Source organism: Oncorhynchus masou, chromosome 1 (genome assembly GCF_036934945.1).
Source record: "Oncorhynchus masou masou isolate Uvic2021 chromosome 1, UVic_Omas_1.1, whole genome shotgun sequence".
In the NCBI taxonomy this organism is placed as follows: Eukaryota; Metazoa; Chordata; class Actinopteri; order Salmoniformes; family Salmonidae; genus Oncorhynchus; species Oncorhynchus masou.
In genome coordinates, this window is record NC_088212.1 from 24,881,371 (window position 1) to 24,898,294 (window position 16,924).

Genomic DNA, 16,924 nt, shown 5'->3' on the forward strand with positions numbered 1-16,924 from the left:
TCAGAAATGAGGTGATTGTGTGTACACCTGTGTGTATAGAAATAGAGCATCAGGACTCACCCAGCTCGGTCCACCTCTCTCTCTATGTGTACTCCTGCTCCTCATCCTGGACAGGCTCCCCTCCACAGCACTGTCAGACGGGGCTGATCTACGGGACACGCTGCGAGACCTCATCCGGTTCAGCTCCTAAGACATGGGGAGCGTAGAATGAAATCGAATGGTTGCTGTTACAGAACAGTTTACTAGCCTGCTAATATTGATATTCTGGAGAGTCCAGGGGTCTTACGCCTGGTTAACTGGTCTGTAACCTGATTTAAAGAAATCAGCGTATGAGGACCGTGTTGTATGCACGTGTATCCAGGAGACAGCAACCTTGCCTTAGGTTCAGTCTTAACGCCTCCTCAGCTAGCCCGAGCAGATTATTGTTCGTTCAAAATGGTGACAGAAATACATATACAAAAATAAACAACAACAAAAGGACAAAACCACTTGGTTCTGCAAGCTTGCACCCTAATCATCTTTCCATTTCCTCCACCTGTGGGCTTAATTTTTTTTATTTTTTTATTTTACCTTTATTTAACTAGGCAAGTCAGTTAAGAACAAATTCTTATTTTCAATGACGGCCTAGGAACAGTGGGTTAACTGCCTGTTCAGGGGCAGAATGACAGATTTGTACCTTGTCAGCTCGGGGGTTTGAACTTGCAACCTTCCGGTTACTAGTCCAATGCTCTAACCACTAGGCTACCCTGCCGCCCCGGTTTGGCACAGCACCTAATAAGGCTTGGCACAGCACCTGCCCCGGTCGGTGCTGCCACCCGGGGAAGGAGTGTGGAAGTGTATCCTGGTAGTGTACTGCCCAACTGTGTCAACACTAAACCCCCCCCCCCCCCCATAATCAGAACATTACACAAAATTCATTGAATCCTATAGATGCCACTGATTCACACAGCCTATGTCTCTCCTTATGATTCTGTTTCTTACCTGGGAGCCCTGAGATCTCCTCTGTCCTCTGGCCTCTACCCTGTGCCCCTTGGGCTCTGATTCCTGGGGGAACCAGGTCTGCTCCATGGGGGACCCAGGGCTGTGGGGCTCTCTCCTGGGGAAGGATGGCTCACTGGGCATACCAGACCAGCGTCTCTCTGGGACCAGGATGGGGGCCGTGGCCCTGTCCTCCAGCCCGTGGAGGAGCAGCTCCAGGCTGGGTTTATTGGCAGGCTTCTTGGGTGGCTCTGGTCCTGCCATGGGCCTATCCACTGATTCCTCGTCGATGCTTAGCCTCTGCTCCCACAGCTCCTGCTGAGAGGGGGCCCACACAGTACTGGGTCGCCCCACTGCGCCCTCGGGAGCCATCCTATAGCCACCTTCCCTTTCTGGAGAGTGGGGGTGGGATCTCACCCCATTACCTGGGTCTGAGCCCTGGATGCCAGTAACTGGGAACACCTCTCTCGTGGGCAAGGGTTGTATCTCAGTCTGGGACCTGAATGAGTCTATGTCCAGAATACCAGGTCTGTAGTGGTCATCTGCCCAGGGAGAGGGCTGCTTCCATCGGACACTAGGGGAGTGGGGACTGCCGCTGGAGTGCAGGTCACCCAAAGACCAGCACCCAGAGTCTAGATCCAGCATTTTAGGTCTGAGAGGTGAAGAGTCCAGCACCCCCCTCTCCTGGTTCTCTCTCCTCTGCCTCTCCATGATTCTCTGTCTCTCTGCCTCCTCTTGTATGGCTACCCGTCTCATCTTCTCCTGCTCCTCTCTCTCCATCTTTTCCCTTAGTCTCTGCTTTCCAAGCTCATGAAGCAGTTGTCTCTCTCTCTCATTCTGCTTCTGTTTTTCAAACTCAAACAGTTGTCTTCTCTCCATCTCCTTTATTCTCTCCAGTTCTTCTACCCTCTGTCTCTCTGTCTCTAACTCCCTTTTTCTATCCCTCTGGTTTTCCAATTCCTGTCTCTCAAAGTCCAACTGTTTCTGTCTCTGCCTCTCCAACTCACTCTGTTTTTGTCTTTCCAGATCGCGTTGCCTCTCTCTCTCCAACTCTCTCTGTTTTTGTCTTTCCAGATCGCGTTGCCTCTCTCTCTCCAACTCTCTCTGTTTTTGTCTTTCCAGAACGCGTTGCCTCTCTCTCTCCAACTCTTGCACTCTTTCCCTTTCCAACTCTCTCTGTCTGTCTTCCTCCTGTTGTATGGCTTGCTGTCTCATCTTCTCCTGCTCCTCTCTCTCCATTTTCTCTCTTCGTCTCTGCGTTTCAAGCTCCAGAAGCTGTTGCCTCTCTCTCTCATTCTGCTTCTGTTTTTCAAACTCAAACATTTGCTTTCTCTCCATCTCCTTAATTCTCTCCAACTTCTTCTGTCTCTCTAAGTCTAACTGTCTCTGCCTCTCCTTTTCAAACTCTTTCTGTCTCTCTAAGTCTAACTGTCTCTGCCTCTCCTTTTCAAACTCTTTCTGTCTCTCTAAGTCTAACTGTCTCTCCTTTTCAAACTCTTTCTGTCTCTCTAAGTCTAACTGTCTCTCCTTTTCAAACTCTTTCTGTCTCTCTAAGTCTAACTGTCTCTCCTTTTCAAACTCTTTCTGTCTCTCTAAGTCTAACTGTCTCTGCCTCTCCTTTTCAAACTCTTTCTGTCTCTCTAAGTCTAACTGTCTCTCCTTTTCAAACTCTTTCTGTCTCTCTAAGTCTAACTGTCTCTGCCTCTCCTTTTCAAACTCTTTCTGTCTCTCCAACTCAATCTGTCTCTCCCTCTGCAGCTCGTGCCATCGCTGTCTTTCCAGCTCTCTTTGTCTCTCACTCAGTCTCTCGTTCTCCAACTCATTGTGTCGCTCTCTTTCTAATTCTTTTAGCTTTTCCTTCTCTCTCTTTCTTGCATATTCTAACGGTTTCTGTCTCTCCATGTCCAGCTGTGTCCATTTCTCCCTCTCAAACTCCTTGCTCTCAAACTGCCGTTCTTTCTCCCTCTCCAACTCTTTTACTTTCTCAAGGTCTACTTGTTTCTGTTTTTCTATTCCCAGCTCCTCCCTCCATGTCTGTCTGTCCCATGCCGTTCCTCTCTCCCTTTCCTGTGTTTGATTCCGCTCCATCAGTTCTTCTTGTTGTTGACCTTGGGAGCTTTTTCCAAAAGCTTCATCTAGAGAGGGGTTCCTTCGTACTTGTAAGACCTTCCCTTGAGAGCCCCATTGTCCAGACTTCATAGAGAAATTGTCAAAGGGAACTTTCACGTTCCCTCTCTCGGTTTCCTCGTCCCCAACGGATACAGCTTCCTGGATCTGACCAGTCAGAGCAAAGTAGGTGGCCCTGGGCTTGGGTGGCTGCTCATCTGCCTCCAGCATTTTCAACCGCTTCGGTGCTGCCACTTCCTCTCTCTCCCTCTCCTGTTCTCTCGGCTTCTCCCTGTCTACATCCATTTGCATCCTCCTCTCCGCTTCCCTCTGTTTCTCTTTCTCATCCTCTCTTCTCTCCCTCTCCTTTTCCCTTTGCCTTCCTTTCTCTACCTCTGCCTCCCTATTCATCTCAGTGGTATTCCACTTCTGCAGAACTCCAACCCTCAGGTAGTGTGGTCCCTGTTCCTGTTGGGAGTCTGGTGCTCTCCTTTGAGCCAAACTGAGGACTCCTTGGACCTGAGCATGCCTCTCCTCCACTTGCTCAGCCCTGGCTGACCGATTCCCCTCAGAACGCCTGGAACGGAGGGTCATGGCTTTGTCCTCGAGCTGAGCCAAAGGGACACTCTCACTAACGGCTCTCCTCTCTCCCACTGCCTGCACAGTGTCAAACAAGTGCTCTACAAGAAGTGGACTGGAGGGAGACACAGGCTTGCGGTAGGTGGCGGTGACCAGGCACCCGTCGTTCTCCCCATCCCCAAGTTTGAGGGACACACTTCTCTTGGGACAGCCCTTTGTGGCACTCTGTGCCCTATCCTCCTCCATCACCAGCACGCTGTGTCTCTCCACCACATTCTCAAACAGAGCTGCTCGCACCGTCTGTGCCCCACTGCTGGGGCAGCTCTCCATCCATCGCCCTGCCTCAGTCAGTACTGCTGAAGGGTCAGAGGTGGTCTGGGGGGGCTGCTCTTGTATGCCTTGGATGTCGTCATCCACCTTTTTTTGGTCACTGAAGGTGTAAACGGAGTCCTCCACCTAAAAATAAGTAATTTAATGAGTTTGGTTACATTAAGTCAGACAGTCTGTGGGCACTTCTGCAATAATCCTTATGAGCACTGCCTTGACAAGTTGCATGTCATCTTAAATCAAGCTTTCTTCAATATTTATTCACGGGTTATTAATTTACTTATGAGTGCTCATGTCAATAAACCTAACTATGGATAAGAAATTGATAAGGGGACCATTTTCTTATAGCTGAAAGTCAATATCATCTGCCATTGTCTTTCAAGAAATTAATTTCAACAGATACACTTAGCTGGTGGATAATACAAGATCTGGGAGTCAACGTGTCTGTTTGACAAATAGTCCGATTTGTTTTAAATATTACATAAGGACAGAGAAAGAGAGCGTGATACAAAGTGAAGTGACTGAGCGAGGCATTGTGTCTGGGAAGAAAGGGGATCCCACTCCTATTTGTTGGGTCCATAAAAGTAGGTGTGATGCTGATGTGGTAATCAAAGCCTCTCCATGTTGACCTTTACCCCAGTGCTTCACTCCCCGCCTGTTTCATAACCAACACACAGAACCAGCAGAGATGACGAATGCCCCAGGTTAGGTTTCACAGTTCTTTGTACCTCTGTGGCAGTGGTGTTCCTTTTCGCTTCCATGCCCCATTTTCCTACGGGACATGCTTTTCCATAACTAGAGCAAAGACTGATTAGGAGAAAATGTTGTGTCCAGGTTGTTTGAGAGACGAATTGCAAATCAGAATTTTCCTTGAACATAGTCCTTATAGTGGAAACGTTGCACGAAGATCAAGTTATTTTTGGGGGATTACAGTGGGCAAACACAGAAACTAAATAAATACATTACATTTTCAAAAATCGAAACTAGTAAAAAAAAACAATGAAATAAAGGAATATAGAGTGGGGCAAAAAAGTATTTAGTCAGCCACCAATTGTGCAAGTTCTCCCACTTAAAAAGATGAGAGAGGCCTGTAATTTTCATCGTAGGTACACTTCAACTATGACAGACAAAATGAGACAAAAATATTCAGAAAATCACATTGTAGGATTTTTAAAGAATTTATTTGCAAATTATGGTGGAAAATAAGTATAAAATATTCAGAAAATCACATTGTAGGATTTTTAAAGAATTTATTTGCAAATTATGGTGGAAAATAAGTATTTGGTCAATAACAAAAGTTTATATCAATACTTTGTTATATATCCTTTGTTGGCAATGACAGAGGTCAAACGTTTTCTGTAAGTCTTCACAAGGTTTTCACACACTGTTGCTGGTATTTTGGCCCATTCCTCCATGCAGATCTCCTCTAGAGCAGTGATGTTTTGGGGTTGTTGCTGGGCAATACGGACTTTCAACTCCCTCCAGAAGATTTTCTATGGGGTTGAGATTTGGAGACTGGCTAGGCCACTCCAGGATCTTGAAATGCTTCTTACGAAGCCACTCCTTCGTTGCCCGGGCGGTGTGTTTGGGATCATTGTCATGCTGAAAGACCCAGCCACGTTTCATCTTCAATGCCCTTGCTGATGGAAGGAGGTTTTCACTCAAAATCTCACGATACATGTCCCCATTCATTCTTTCGTTTACACGGATCAATCGTCCTGGTCCCTTTGCAGAACAACAGCCCCAAAGAATGATGTTTCTACCCCCATGCTTCACAGTAGGTATGGTGTTCTTTGGATGCAACTCAGCATTCTTTGTCCTCCAAACACGACGAGTTGAGTTTTCACCAAAAAGTTATATTTTGGTTTCATCTGACCATATGACATTCTCCCAATCTTCTTCTGGATCATCCAAACGCTCTCTAGCAAACTTCAGACGGGCCTGGACATGTACTGGCTTAAGCAGGGGGACACATCTGGCACTGCAGGATTTGAGTCCCTGGCGGCGTAGTGTTTTACTGATGGTAGGCTTTGTTACTTTGGTCCCAGCTCTCTGCAGGTCATTCACTAGGTCCTCCCGTGTGGTTCTGGGATTTTTGCTCACCGTTCTTGTGTTCATTTTGACCCCACGGGGTGAGATCTTGCGTTGAGCCCCAGATCGAGGGAGATTATCAGTGGTCTTGTATATCTTCCATTTCCTAATTATTACTCCCACAGTTGATTTCTTCAAACCAAGCTGCTTACCTATTGCAGATTCAATCTTCCCAGCCTGGTGCAGGTATACAATTATGTTTCTGGTGTCCTTTGACAGCTCTTTGGTCTTGGCCATAGTGGAGTTTGGAGTGTGACTGTTTGAAGTTGTGGACAGGTGTCTTTTATACTGATAACAAGTTCAAACAGGTGCCATTAATACAGGTAACGAGTGGAGGACAGAGGAGCATCTTAAAGAAGACGTTACAGGTCTGTGAGAGCCAGAAATCTTGCTTGTTTGTAGGTGACCAAATACTTATTTTCCTCCATAATTTGCAAATAAATTCATTAACAATGTGATTTTCTTGATTTTTTTCCCTCGTTTTGTCTGTCATAGTTGAAGTGTACCTATGATGAAAATTACAGGCCTCTCTCATCTTTGTAAGTGAGAGAACTTGCACAATTGGTGGCTGCCCCACTGTACTGTATTCACAAAACACCATCTTCAAATGTTGCTCAAACAAACAAACAGTGACCGTAAAACAAGACAGGAAACAAAAAGTACAAGCACTTACCAATACCCCAGTGGTGTGACTGAGATCATTTAACAGGCTGATTCAATTTATCTATCAACATCTTTGGTAATTTGCCAGTAAACTCATATTGGATGGGAATTAGTAAATTGCTGGAATGGTTCTCATTCTGTTTTATAGCAAATGATACCACTTTATTTTGTGTCACAAGCTAAGTTTCCTTCCAATTGGCGACAGATTTTCATGCATATATTCAAGAATCTGCATAAAAACAATGAGCATTTCCCACGAGAGATGCTTTTCCATCAATTTGACTTGTTGTGGATAAAAGGCTGTGCGTGATGACATAGTCCACATAAAAATAACTTCTGCGGTTAAATTTCCATTAAAAAAAATACAAGTGAAAAGGGTTTCCATCACATTTTCTCACGACAAAAAACGATTGCGTTAAATATGCCCACTCTGGTATTGTGATGTGCGTCCTGACCAACAGCTCGCATATATAGCGCGGGTATAACCTACATGATGAGATTATAATATTTCTCAAAAGGCAGCCAAGTATTAAAAGGTAAAATGTCAAATAGGGTGCATTGTGAAAGTATTCACCCCCATTGGCATTTTTCCTATTTTGTTGCCTTACAACCTGGATTTAAAATAGATTTTTGGGGGGTTTGTATCATTTGATTCACACATCATACCTACCACTTTGAAGATGCAAAATATTTGTTATTATTATTGTGAAACAAGAAAAAAATACAAAAAAACTGAAACCCCCCCCCAAAGTCAATACTTTGTAGAGCCACCTTTTGCAGCAATTACAGCTGCAGGTCTCTCAGGATCTCTCTCTATAAGCTTGGCACATCTAGCCACTGAGAATTTTGCCCATTCTTCAAGGCTATTATATAAATATTTGCGGATAAAAACATTTACACTGCCATTTCTTGCATAGTTAATTATACAGACACAAAAATATCCCACCTTCTCTAGCGTATTTTGTTTTGTCGACATTGGTCAAGTTTACAGACAACTTGTGTTGTGTTGTGACATTTTTTTATCAGACATTTTATCTGTACTTCACTCTCATAAAAAGGTTGGATGGAAACCTGGTTAATGAAGACCAGGGATTAAAAATCTAATTCGCATTTGGAGAAACAGCGCCACTGTTCGTCACAGCGCCTTTGTTTTTGTTTTGAGGTGAGGAGTGTCTGGCAACGTGTTTTGAGGTGAGGAGTGTCAGGCAGCGTGGTGTTTTGAGGTGAGGAGTGTCTGGCAGCATGGTGTTTTGAAGTGAGGAGTGTCTGGCAGGTGAGGAGTGTCTGGCAGCGTGGTGTTTTGAGGTGAGGAGTGTCTGACAGCGTGGTGTTTTGAGGTGAGGAGTGTCTGACAGCGTGGTGTTTTGAAGTGAGGAGTGTCTGGCAGGTGAGGAGTGTCTGGCAGCGTGGTGTTTTGAGGTGAGGAGTGTCTGACAGCGTGGTGTTTTGAGGTGAGGAGTGTCTGACAGCGTGGTGTTTTGAGGTGAGGAGTGTCTGACAGCGTGGTGTTTTGAGGTGAGGAGTGTCTGACAGCGTGGTGTTTTGAGGTGAGGAGTGTCTGACAGCGTAGTGTTTTGCGTGGGTGAGGAGTGTCTGACAGGTGAGGAGTGTCTGACAGCGTGGTGTTTTGAGGTGAGGAGTGTCTGACAGCGTGGTGTTTTGAGGTGAGGAGTGTCTGACAGCGTGGTGTTTTGAGGTGAGGAGTGTCTGACAGCGTGGTGTTTTGAGATGAGGAGTGTCTGGCAGCGTGGTGTTTTGAGGTGAAGAGTGTCTGACAGCGTGGTGTTTTGAAGTGAGGAGTGTCTGGCAGGTGAGGAGTGTCTGGCAGCGTGGTGTTTTGAGGTGAGGAGTGTCTGACAGCGTGGTGTTTTGAGGTGAGGAGTGTCTGACAGCGTGGTGTTTTGAGGTGAGGAGTGTCTGACAGCGTGGTGTTTTGAGGTGAGGAGTGTCTGGCAGGTGAGGAGTGTCTGGCAGCGTGGTGTTTTGAAGTGAGGAGTGTCTGGCAGGTGAGGAGTGTCTGGCAGCGTGGTGTTTTGAGGTGAGGAGTGTCTGACAGCGTGGTGTTTTGAGGTGAGGAGTGTCTGGCAGCGTGGTGTTTTGAGGTGAGGAGTGTCTGACAGCGTGGTGTTTTGAGGTGAGGAGTGTCTGGCAGCGTGGTGTTTTGAGGTGAGGAGTGTGAGGAGTGTCTGGCTGTTTTGAGGGAGTGTCTGTCAGCGTGGTGTTTTGAAGTGAGGAGTGTCTGGCAGGTGAGGAGTGTCTGGCAGCGTGGTGTTTTGAGGTGAGGAGTGTCTGACAGCGTGGTGTTTTGAGGTGAGGAGTGTCTGACAGCGTGGTGTTTTGGTGTTTTGAGGTGAGGAGTGTCTGACAGCGTGGTGTTTTGTTTTGTGGTGAGGAGTGTCTGACAGCGTGGTGTTTTGAGGTGAGGAGTGTCTGACAGCGTGGTGTTTTGAGGTGAGGAGTGTCTGACAGCGTGGTGTTTTGAGGTGAGGAGTGTCTGACAGCGTGGTGTTTTGAGGTGAGGAGTGTCTGACAGCGTGGTGTTTTGAGGTGAGGAGTGTCTGACAGCGTGGTGTTTTGAGGTGAGGAGTGTCTGACAGCGTGGTGTGTTTTGAGGTTTTGACAGGTGAGGAGTGTCTGGCAGCGTGGTGTTTTGAGGTGAGGAGCGTGGTGTTTTGAGGTGAGGAGTGTCTGGCAGCGTGGTGTTTTGAGGTGAGGAGTGTCTGACAGCGTGGTGTTTTGAGGTGAGGAGTGTCTGGCAGCGTGGTGTTTTGAGGAGTGTCTGCAGGAGTGTCGTGGTGCAGGTGAGGAGTGTCTGGCAGCGTGGTGTTTTGAGGTGAGGAGTGTCTGACAGCGTGGTGTTTTGAGGTGAGGAGTGTCTGACAGCGTGGTGTTTTGAGGTGAGGAGTGTCTGACAGCGTGGTGTTTTGAGGTGAGGAGTGTCTGACAGCGTGGTGTTTTGAGGTGAGGAGTGTCTGACAGCGTGGTGTTTTGAGGTGAGGAGTGTCTGACAGCGTGGTGTTTTGAGGTGAGGAGTGTCTGACAGCGTGGTGTTTTGAGGTGAGGAGTGTCTGACAGCGTGGTGTTTTGAGGTGAGGAGTGTCGTGGTGTTTTTGACAGCGTGGTGTTTTGTTTTGACAGCGTGGTGTGTCTGGAGTGTCTGACAGCGTGGTGTTTTTTGTGGTGTTTTGGTGAGGAGTGTCTGACAGCGTGGTGTTTTGAGGTGAGGAGTGTCTGACAGCGTGGTGTTTTGAGGTGAGGAGTGTCTGGCAGGTGAGGAGTGTCTGGCAGTGTGGTGTTTTGAGGCGAGGAGTGTCTGGCAGCATGGTGTTTTGAAGTGAGGAGTGTCTGACAGTGTGGTGTTTTGAAGTGAGGAGTGTCTGACAGTGTGGTGTTTTGAGGTGAGGAGTGTCTGGCAGCGTGGTGTTTTTAGGTGAGGAGCGTCTGGCAGTGTGGTGTTTTGAGGTGAGGAGTGTCTGGCAGCATGGTGTTTTGAAGTGAGGAGTGTCTGACAGCGTGGTGTTTTGAGTGAGGAGTGTCTGACAGTGTAGTGTTTTGAAGTGAGGAGTGTCTGACAGTGTGGTGTTTTGAGGTGAGGAGTGTCTGGCAGCGTGGTGTTTTTAGGTGAGGAGCGTCTGGCAGTGTGGTGTTTTGAGGTGAGGAGCGTCTGGCAGTGTGGTGTTTTGAGGTGAGGAGTGTCTGGCAGGTGAGGAGTGTCTGGCAGTGTGGTGTTTTTAGGTGAGGAGCGTCTGGCAGTGTGGTGTTTTGAGGTGAGGAGCATCTGGCAGCGTGGTAAAATAAATTGCAGTACATATTCTGCTGTTCTATCTTATAAAACAGTGTTGGTTGTTTGCAGTAACTTCATTGTTGTTGTAATATCACAAACAAACATGGCAGTTTCACCAAGTAAGGATTCTAGCTTGAACTGTTACCTCGTTGCTTGCCTATCATAGACAGTAGTGTTTCAACTGGGTTTGCCTGGTAGGCACAGGAGTTTGAACAATTCTCACTGCAATCCTACACCAAACCACCGACACCAGATTAACCTAAGCAAATCCCAGAGCCTCTCTTACCCTCCTTTGAGGATCAATGTCACTCTCATGGCGGTCTGTCGCCTTATTGGGGGAGGGACTGCCGAGGTCTGTGGACCTCTCAGAGCCAAGCCTGATGAAGAGAAACACACATATCACATAAGACATGCCAATGGGAGAGACATAAAAGGACTGACACACATATGTGGTGAGGAGCTCCTACCTTTTGGTCAGGTCAGGGGGCAGAGGGTGGGACTTGAACTGTGGTTTAACAGCAGGGGTCTGGGCTGGTGGTGTAACAGCATCTTCAGTAAGCTTCTTGGTTCGCTGTTTAACACCATCCAATGTTACATCTGCCTCTTGGATGGGCTGTACTGGAGAGTTAGACCCTGGTCTTTGGGCAGCAACACGGAGAGGAACCACAGGAGAGGAAGAAGAGGAGGAATCAAGCAAGAGACTGATCCGTCTCTTAATGCTGCCTCCACCCTTTCCCTCATCATCCTTCTCCTCTTCTTCCTCTGTTTTCTTCTCTCTCCCTCCCACGAGGGCTGAAGGCTTGCTGTCTGGGGCCGGTGGTGTAACATTGGTCCCCTCTGCTCCCTTCTTCTCTGTCCTCCGTAGCAGTTCCACTGGAGTGTTTTCCTTGCTGTCGGTCTTGGCAGGTCGGCCGTGGTGCAGCGACAGGCCAATGGACTCAAACTTGGAGGTGAGGTCGGCTGAGAGGGGACGTCTCACTGCCCAGCGAGCAGCTGGGGTGGGCGACTCAGCCTGCGTGGGAGAGGGCAGGAAGATGGCCGACACAGGTCTGGGTCTGGAGGCTCTAGACTGGGATCGGAGTTGAACTGTGACCTTGGGCCCTTCATCCCCCTTCCTTTCCTCCTCATTTTGCCCTATCTGACTGAGGAAGCCCATAGACTTGGCTCTGGTCATAGAGGCTGCCCCAGCTCTGATACTGGATGCTGTTTTGTTCCTTTCCTTCTCCGGTTTGGTGGATCCGGACCATTCTGCTGAAGGTTGTTTCTTAGGGCCCTGTGAGTGGAACAAGCCTGCCGCAGCTGGCTTCTGACGTCGCACCGGTTGGGAGGGAGTTGGTTTGCTGGGGTCCCCAGGGGTTAGTAGAGGGGCGGGTTTGAAGGGCTGGGCTACAGGCTTCGTGGTTTGTCCCATGCTCAACTTATGAGAGGGTTTGTAGGAGTTAGGAGCAGGACAGCTGGGGTTGGGCGGCCCTGGCCTGTGTTTGATGGTGACATTCGGCTGCTGAAGTTTTGGGGTGCTGGGTGAGTCAGGTTTGTAAGAAATAGGGCGAGAGGGCACTGGTCGGGGGTTGGTATTAGGCTTAGGCGCAAGTATGGGCCGGATGGTGGGGTTTCTCTCCACAGCGAAAGGTTTGGGAGTGAGCCGTGGTTTGGGTGTAGGGACAGGCTTACTAGGCTCTGGAGTGATGATGAGGGAGGCCTGGGTGTTGGAGGGACCCTCCGTGAGGCTCTTGTTTCTGGAGTCAGACAGAGGGCTGAGGTGCAGTCGTCCCCCAACACCAATCCTTTCCACCTTCCCAGTCTGCACCTCCACTTGTGCAGCCATCCCTGTGGAAAAACACCTAGGGAGAGAAATGTACAAATCTCTATCAGCACCTTTGGCCATTAACTGTTGGTCTAGCAGTAAAACCATAAACAAAGTCCAATAAATGATCTATTCAGCAAGTCATACTGCCACTCCTTTCTCTGATGCAATGCACTGACTGTATTATGACTGGTGCATTCACATCAGGAACATGGGACAGAGGAAGTAAAGGCTGTCTTGGTTATCTGGGCACTACTCTGGACTTTGCCTTGGGAGGCGTCATGCACCCACAGATGTGGCTGGATGCTCTAGAAGCAGGTGGGCTGTTAAACACAGGCCATTCATTAGTATGACAGGCCTCAGCCAGGGGGAGAGGGAGAGACCCATCACCTCTGGAGGGTTCAGTTCCCCGATCCATCACCTCTGGAGGGTTCAGTTCCCCGGTGAAAGGTTCAGTTACGGTGAAAGGTTCAGTTCCCCGGTGAAAGGTTCAGTTCCCCGTACGGTGAAAGGTTCAGTTCCCGGTGAAAGGTTCAGTTCCCCGTGTACGGTGAAAGGTTCAGTTCCCCGTGTACGGTGAAAGGTTCAGTTCCCCGTGTACGGTGAAAGGTTCAGTTCCCGGGTACGGTGAAAGGTTCAGTTCCCGTGTACGGTGAAAGGTTCAGGTACGGTGAAAGGTTCAGTTCCCCGTGTACGGTGAAAGGTTCAGTTCCCGTGTACGGTGAAAGGTTCAGTTCCCCGTGTACGGTGAAAGGTTCAGTTCCCGTGTACGGTGAAAGGTTCCCCGGGTACGGTGAAAGGTTCAGTTCCCCCCAGGGTACGGTGAAAGGTTCAGTCCCCGTGTACGGTGAAAGGTCAGTTCCCCACGGTGAAAGGTTCAGTTCCCCGTGCACGGTGAAAGGTTCAGTTCCCCGTGTACGGTGAAAGGTTCAGTTCCCGTGTACGGTTCAGTTCCCGTACGGTGAAAGGTTCAGTTCCCCGTGTACGGTGAAAGGTTCGGTGAAAGTTCAGTTCCCCCGGTGAAAGGTCAGTTCCCCGTGTACGGTGAAAGGTTCAGTTCCCCGTGTACGGTGAAAGGTTCAGTTCCCCGTGTACGGTGAAAGGTTCAGTTCCCCGTGTACGGTGAAAGGTTCAGTTCCCCGTGTACGGTGAAAGGTTCAGTTCCCCGTGTACGGTGAAAGGTTCAGTTTCGGTGAAAGGTTCAGTTCCCGTGTACGGTGAAAGGTTCAGTTCCCCGTGTACGGTGAAAGGTTCAGTTCCCCGTGTACGGTGAAAGGTTCAGTTCCCCGTGTACGGTGAAAGGTTCAGTTCCCCGTGTACGGTGAAAGGTTCAGTTCCCCGTGTACGGTGAAAGGTTCAGTTCCCCGGGTACGGTGAAAGGTTCAGTTCCCCGGGTACGGTGAAAGGTTCAGTTCCCTGGCAGCATCGTTTCCATCTACTGTTTCTCCATCTGCCGCGACTGGGTCTGACTCAGAGATCAACAGTACACAAAGTCTGAGACAACATCGTGAGCTTGGGACTATAAGGTTCTATCTGCATTTTTGTCAAAATGTAATTATTGACATAGAAACAGTGAACTATATAGTACTTTGAATTCAAAATAAAAATAGCTGACACCATTCAAACCAATTAGGGTTTGGAACTTTAAAGCCAATTATCTCAGAATCATCTTTTTGCAGATAGAACCTTATAATCCCAAGAACTCAAAATATCGATGTAGCTACAGGTGAGACAGCAGAAATCCTGCCAGCACAATGACCGTCTGGCGCTCTTTTGAAGATCTACAGTAATCTGAAGATTAGGAGAGCTGCTCACTCTCCTATGAGTGTCATTGTTGTCTTTTCCATTAAGTTAGTGTAGTAATGCAAGGCAGGTCTGGCCTATGGCAGTAAAAGGGGAATTCCATTGAAAAGCTACACAAGTAATTAGATATTCAGCTCCTCCCCTACTAAAGTGCTCTACTAGTACTGAGGCGGTCACTACATTATCAGCCGGTGATTGTCAAGCAAATAATTGTTGGTCTAACAGTAAGACTGTTAATTACGTACAGTAAACACAGTCATATCACATGTTCCCATCATCAAGAGGGAGAGCATTTCTCGCAACACCCGCAATAACATCTGCTAAATATGTGTATGTGACCAATAACATTTGATTTGAGAGCAAAAACATCAAAGCAACAATGTTTGGTGTTTGTTGCCCTTTAAGAGGCTCCTGCAGATCTGATCATGTATTCCACATGTTCTTCTCTTGAGTTAGGCTTCTCTGTAAGGGATTGACTGCTCTCCTACGGTGTGAGAGGGGGGGACAGAACTGTTTGGTGGTGCAATTATCCAATTCTGCTTCGACTGCAGTTCAAATAAAATGCCATCGGTCGCACACACGTCCTAGTTGTTGTTATGGGCAATCCCATCATCACTCACTTGACTGGCTGTCAACCGTCTGCAGTGGAGCCCTGGTTTCTGTGGTAACCACTCAGTGATGTCATATCACACTGGAGTAAGGAGTAGGTGCCTGGGAGAGAGCACAATTTGGTGTCATTACAAAGGAAGAAACTCTGTTTCCTGTAACATTAGACCCTGCGGCTGCATACATCAAAGTGTAGCACAGACCTCAGCATCATTACTCTAGTCTCAGACCTCCCACCGGAAATACACTTAGCATTTTTCATTTATGGAAACATACAGACAGAGAAATACCCTAACATACATTTTGAAGGATGTAAACAAAAATGGTAGATTTCACAACTTGCATAATAGATAAAACATGGAGAAGAGAAAGAAAGAGAGTAAAGGGAAAGAGTGTCCTACTGCTAGCAGGGGGCTGATAAATTGAGGCAGTGGTTGTTGACAGGAAACGCTTTTGCAAAGCTGGAATGCTAAACATTCCCTGTAGATGGGTCCAGCAACACAGCAGGGACTGGAGGAAAAACCACTGGCTGGAAGAATTGCACTGCACCACCACAATTGCCCTTGCAAACAGCTCATTTGCTTTTTAAAGTACAAACACAAATTTTAAATCTGGACCAGATCAAACCAAGTTCAATTGAGTAGGGACTAGCCTACCTTTCACCTAGAGACAAATGAGGTAAAAACATAGAATGAGCCCTGTTATGAGACAGATTCAAAATAAGCTCATCGCAACTGGGGAAGAGAATATAGTAGATATATATGCGTTTGACATGGGCATTAAATGTATGCCAAACAAAAAACATTAAATTCATAGTTTAACAAACCAGTGGTTTGTGACTATTATGATTTCCCATTGTAGCCAATTCAATTGCAGAAATTCCGTTATCGATTTTTAGGAAATTTGAGTTTCAAATCGCTTCATTAAAAAAATGACAGGTCTAACTCGACCTGTTACTTCTGTGAATGTTCATTATCATGAGGGAGAGAATTTAGAAAATATACTGAACAAAAATATAAAATCAACATGGAACAATTCCTACGATTTTACTGAGTTACAGTTCATGTAAAGATATGAGTCAATTGAAATGAATTAATTAGGCCCTAATCTATGGATTTCACATGACTGGGAATACAGATACGCATCTGCTGGGTACAGACACCTTTAATAAAAAGGTAGGAGCTTGGATCAGTCAGTATCTGGTGTGACCACCAATATCCTCACGCAGCACAACAAATCTCCTTCGCATAGAGTTGATCATGCTGTTGATTGTGATCTGTGGAACATTGTCCAACTCTTCAATGGCTGTGCAAAGTTGCTGGATATTGGCAGGAAATGGAAAACGCTGTTGTACACGTCAATCCAAAGCATCCCAAACATGCCCAAACATGTTTTGCCACCAAGTACTAAGTCATGTTTTGCAGAGTGGTCAAATACTTATTTCCCTCATTAAAATGCAAATCAATTTATAACATGTTTGACATGCGTTTTTCTGGATTTTTGTTGTTATTCTGTCTCTCACTGTTCAAATAAACCTACCATTAAAATTATAGACGGATCATTTCTTTGTCAGTAGGCAAACATACAAAATCAGCAGGGGATCAAATACTTTTTTCCCTCACTGTACGTAGCCAATAGGCAGAGGGTAGCATAGCTTGTCTGATTCTCTGTAATAATGGTATGGGAATAATGATGCATTTTATTTTGTAAAGTGGTTTCTTGCATCAAACATCACAACATTTTCAGTCATTTCCTTGTCTTTAGAACAAGTGGATAAACAGGTTAATATCAAGCCCTGCATGTTTTTTTTCTCCAAAAGTCTGAAGGAATGTCGACCTACACTGAACACCACACATTGGCTGCTACTGTAGGCTAAACGATAAAACAGCTATTAACATGTTAAAATATTATGGGATGCATTTTCTCCACTGGTTTTTTTAAAGGTAGGCCACTCTGGTAGGCATACATTATGATCAAATAACAACAGTAGCCTACGTGACCACTGTTAAAACTAACATAAAGCAGGTACAGCCTCAGTGTTCACAGTAAACGCGTGGTGGAAGTTGCACAGAATTCTCACAACGTTCAAATTTGCGCTCAACAAACCTGACAAAATAGTTAGAGGGAACATTGTCTGTGGCATTGTGTTGTGACAAAACTGAACATTTGAGTGGCCATGTATT

General features: G+C 46.8%; 1 protein-coding gene across 6 annotated transcripts in view; it reads right to left on the reverse strand.

The window, feature by feature from the left end:
• The window catches only part of LOC135540013 (plectin-like), a 35,518-nt gene that overhangs the window by 15,677 nt on the left and 2,917 nt on the right, over positions 1–16,924 (reverse strand). For all 6 annotated transcript variants that reach the window (XM_064966325.1, XM_064966318.1, XM_064966351.1 and 3 more), the window contains 5 exons: positions 14,756–14,846; positions 10,996–12,369; positions 10,815–10,905; positions 982–4,119; positions 61–186 (listed from right to left, as the gene is read on the reverse strand). In XM_064966325.1, coding sequence (XP_064822397.1) covers positions 61–186; positions 982–4,119; positions 10,815–10,905; positions 10,996–12,353 — 4,713 coding nt within the window. In that variant the 5' untranslated portion in view covers positions 12,354–12,369; positions 14,756–14,846. The remainder of the gene's footprint in view (positions 1–60; positions 187–981; positions 4,120–10,814; positions 10,906–10,995; positions 12,370–14,755; positions 14,847–16,924) is intronic.